This window comes from Bidens hawaiensis, unplaced genomic scaffold (genome assembly GCF_021521415.1).
Source record: "Bidens hawaiensis isolate Kalapana, Puna unplaced genomic scaffold, B.hawaiensis_p1.1 tig00010563_1, whole genome shotgun sequence".
Classification (NCBI taxonomy): Eukaryota; Viridiplantae; Streptophyta; class Magnoliopsida; order Asterales; family Asteraceae; genus Bidens; species Bidens hawaiensis.
The window spans coordinates 415,689-419,560 of record NW_027491806.1 but is presented as its reverse complement, the minus strand read 5'-3'; the positions used below and the strand labels follow the sequence as shown (position 1 = coordinate 419,560).

General features: G+C 39.2%; 1 protein-coding gene across 1 annotated transcript; it reads right to left on the bottom strand.

Moving 5' to 3' along the window:
* Positions 1-832: 832 nt before the first annotated feature.
* Positions 833-1,897, bottom strand: LOC143535530 (uncharacterized). Its single transcript, XM_077029756.1, has one exon. The coding sequence runs from the start codon at positions 1,895-1,897 to the stop codon at positions 833-835; it is 1,065 nt and encodes a 354-aa protein (XP_076885871.1).
* Between the last annotated feature and the right edge of the window lie 1,975 nt (positions 1,898-3,872).

Below are 3,872 nucleotides of genomic sequence, written 5' to 3'. Positions count from 1 at the left end.
GAAGTGGGGGTACGGTTTTGTTTGGTTTTGCTAGGTAGGATATTGATGAGATAGGTGGCGAGTTGAAGAGCGTGATGCTAAAAGTTCCCCGGAACGGAGGCGTGTGTTAGGAGCGTACGAATAACGTTGTTAATGGAACGAATTTTTCGTTCCGCTTTACCGTTTTGAGAAGAGGTGTGAGGACAAGAGAAACGAAAATACATGCCGTTTTTGGCAAAAAAATCATGGAATAACTTATTATTGTATTCAGTTCCATTGTCACATTGGAAAGTTTTAACGTAAATATTAAATTGGGTGAGTATGAACTTATGAAAATTAAGAAAAATAGAGAAAACTTGTGACTTATTTGTGAGGGGAACGTCCATAAGTAGTTTGTTAAGTCATCAAGAAATAATATGTAATAGCGGTGTCCGCCGGTGCTAAGCACTGGAGACGTCCTTAAATCACTATGTAGTATATCAAATGGAAGATGTGTAATTGACAGGGAATCATAAAATAGTAACTTAATTTGTTTGCCAAAAACACAAGACTGACAAGTACGATTAACAGACGGTTTAGTAACAGAAATAAATTTATGTTTATTCAAATGTTGCAATAGAGAGATTCCAGGATGCCCTAGTCTTTTGTGCCAGAGGTCTTGAGAGAGCGCAGCAAAGGTTGTTGGACTTGTAAACTTGGTGTCGGTGGAGAGAGTGAGTGAATAGAGATCGCCTGTACTATTGCTGCGGAGGATAGGAATCCGCGTGAGGTAGTCCTTCACAAGAAAACCAAATGGGTCAAATTCAATTGAAATCATATTATCAATAGTAAGGTGACGAACAGATAGAAGGTTTTAAATGAGATTAAGTGCATAAAGAATGTTGTTGACATGTAATTGTTTAAAGGCTGTATTGAGTTTGGTATAGCTAGTCCCGAGAATTGGAATTTGGAACCCGTTGCCCACGACAATATTATTCGGAATGTTGTTATTGAAATAAGAAGAAAGTGTACCTGTCGTGTTGGTCATGTGGCTGGTCGCACTAGAATCCAGGTTCCAACGTAAATCCGGGTTCAAAGTCGTAGTTTGAAATGCCTGCTCAAGATTGGTGGGAACAAACTGTTGTGGAGCACACTGTTGTGGCAAGGTATTGTAATGAGCTTGGCTATAATGAGCCTGAGGTGGTGGGCTTAAGATGCCGGCTTGTGAGTTGAGTCCAGTAGTGGCTTGAGGACGATTAGTTATGGGAAAAGTAGGATGGGGTGTGGGTGGGGTGTGCATGTTGGTGCATGGCATGTTGTAGCCCCACAGAGTGGTGTAAGTTGGATAGTAAGTGCCTTGAGCAGGTTGGCCGTGTATGTTGTTTTGGTTACTGGTAGTGTATCCTCTTCCGCGAGACTGGCCACGGCCCCGACCATGGGTACCACGTCCACGGCCGCGCTGGGATATATCGTGTGAACCACGGCTTTCATTAACCATTCCATGAGAGCCACGACCAGAAGCTTCATGAGTCGGGTTATTTACGATAGTGAGTAGGGCAGTTCCAGCAATTTGATTTGAGTTATACCCGGTCCGCCTAGTTTCTTCTTGAGTGAGGCGAGATCTGGCTTGAGAGAAGGTGGGAAGTGGAACCGTTTGACTAATGAACATACCGATGGCATCATATTCGGTATTTGTGAGACGGGTGACCAGTTGTAACACCAAATCGGCATCGGAAATTTGTGCTTCCACGTTAGCCAACTGATCGGATAATACTTTTAGTTCTTGGCAATAGGCTGAGATATTGGGATAAGCTTCTAGTTTGGTGTTGGTTAAACGAGTTTTTAAGGCTATGGCTCGATTTGCGTGGTTATCTTGAAAGAGATGGGCAATGGCATCCCAGGTCAGTTTCGCAGTAGCTTTCAGTTTGATAACATTCATGAGAAGGCTCTGAGAGATCGTGCGGTATATCCATTGTTTAACAATGGCGTCCAACCGATCCCATGAAACGACGCTTTGTCCTTGTCTTTCTCGTTTTCTTTATCATTGGTAGAAGAGGAGGATGCATCAGAAGGGATGATGTGATCGAGCACCTCAAAGACGGTACAATGAATCGTGAATAATTCGACCTAGGAAGTATATTGGCCGTTCTCTATGTCAAGAATGAGCGGGATATAGTTGCGGATGTTATTGACTGTTAGGGCTAGTTGTATTGCCGCCATTGATGGTTTGTAAAGAAGAAGATGTTACAGAAAACAGGTTGCAGGATCAAAGGAGGAGCCAAGAAGGAATGATTACGGCGCTAGGGTTTGTAGAGGTATGATACCATGATAGAACTAGTATATTTGGTAAAACAATTGTTGCCTTCTGTCATTGATAATATGCCTTATATACACAATACAAAATCTCAAATAAGCAATGATACAGAAGATCATTATATCAATAGGAAATCTCTCTATTTTATACAAATATATATTCTAATATTCTAATAAAATGCTGGACGTTGAAGCCCGAGCGTTACGACGTCGAGTCGAGCCGAATTTCGTCAACCTCGGTTACATTTGTTACTGTATAAACAATGTTGGTAAAATCCGAGCATCAAAACTTTAAAAAAATAAGTTCGTCAAGTTAACATATAAAAAGATTAAAATATTTAAAATGACATTTTTTCGACTGGTAATACAAAGACGTTGGTAAAACCTGAACGTTGTCGGTGGCGAATGTTGAAACGGTGAGTCTATGCGAATTCAGTCGATTTTAATTACATTCATGAAAAACTTGATAATGAGGTGGTTCAATGATATGGCGCTACTTAAACCAATGGGAGCTCAAGCGTCACTAAACTTCTTGTTTATTCTATAAAAACCCTAGCCTTTTGAAATTATCCCAACGCCAAACACTACACTAATAAAAATTGGAAGACAGAAATACAAAGAAACAGACAGTAAAGCTTAAAAAATGCAGATGACGGTTGACATACACGTGGCAGAAAACCCTTTACAGTACATTGGCCCACCAATATCTACCAGATAAAAAAACCATACTAAAAAAAAACAATTTTCAAAAGCTGGACTCGAACTTGAGCAGCCAGCTTATAAGGACAAACAACTAACATCAGAATCACCACCAAGCCATTTGAAACATCTATTTTCTCTGTCCACATTTATATAAATTATATCAACTTTAAAGCCTTATTACAACTCTTTGGCGCCAACTTTCACATTTACTATAGACTAGTGGTATTACTCGGCGCATTGCGCCGGGGTAGGTTGGTAAAACCCATATGGTAACAAAAACCAAGCATTGTTGGTCCCGAGAACTCTAACCGAGAACGATTATTCTTTAAAAATATCTCAGTGCACTTTGAAAAGTATCCCGACTTATGTGAAAAACGATCTCTTAAAAGCTTTGTTTAGACATGAGTAAACACGAGGCAAAAATAAAATAAATGAAAGTAGATGAGAATAGAAAAAATAAAATAAAACTGAACTAAAACAAAAATTTCTTACCCAGTCTTTAGAAAATCAAAGTATATTGGGATCAAATTTCAGCTATATTAAAAAAAACCACCTTGAAAAGATCCGAACATGAGATCATATTGACTAAGGTACTTTCACAATGATTCATTTTCAGCATTATTGTGACATAATGAAAAGGCTGATAGTAGGTAATTTTCATGAATTTCATTGCGATAGTGATATGATATGATGAGATTCGATTAGGCATAAAACTGACATGGACATCACTTATGGACCTTTGATGCCCCTTATCTATTCTCAAGGCATATTTGGCTTTTCCCAGATCACCCCAATTTGACTCCAACCCCTTAGTACTTGATCAAAATATTTTTCTCTATACAAAATGATTATTAAGCTTTAAGGTTGAACGTTGGACTTACATGCCACCCGGACTTACA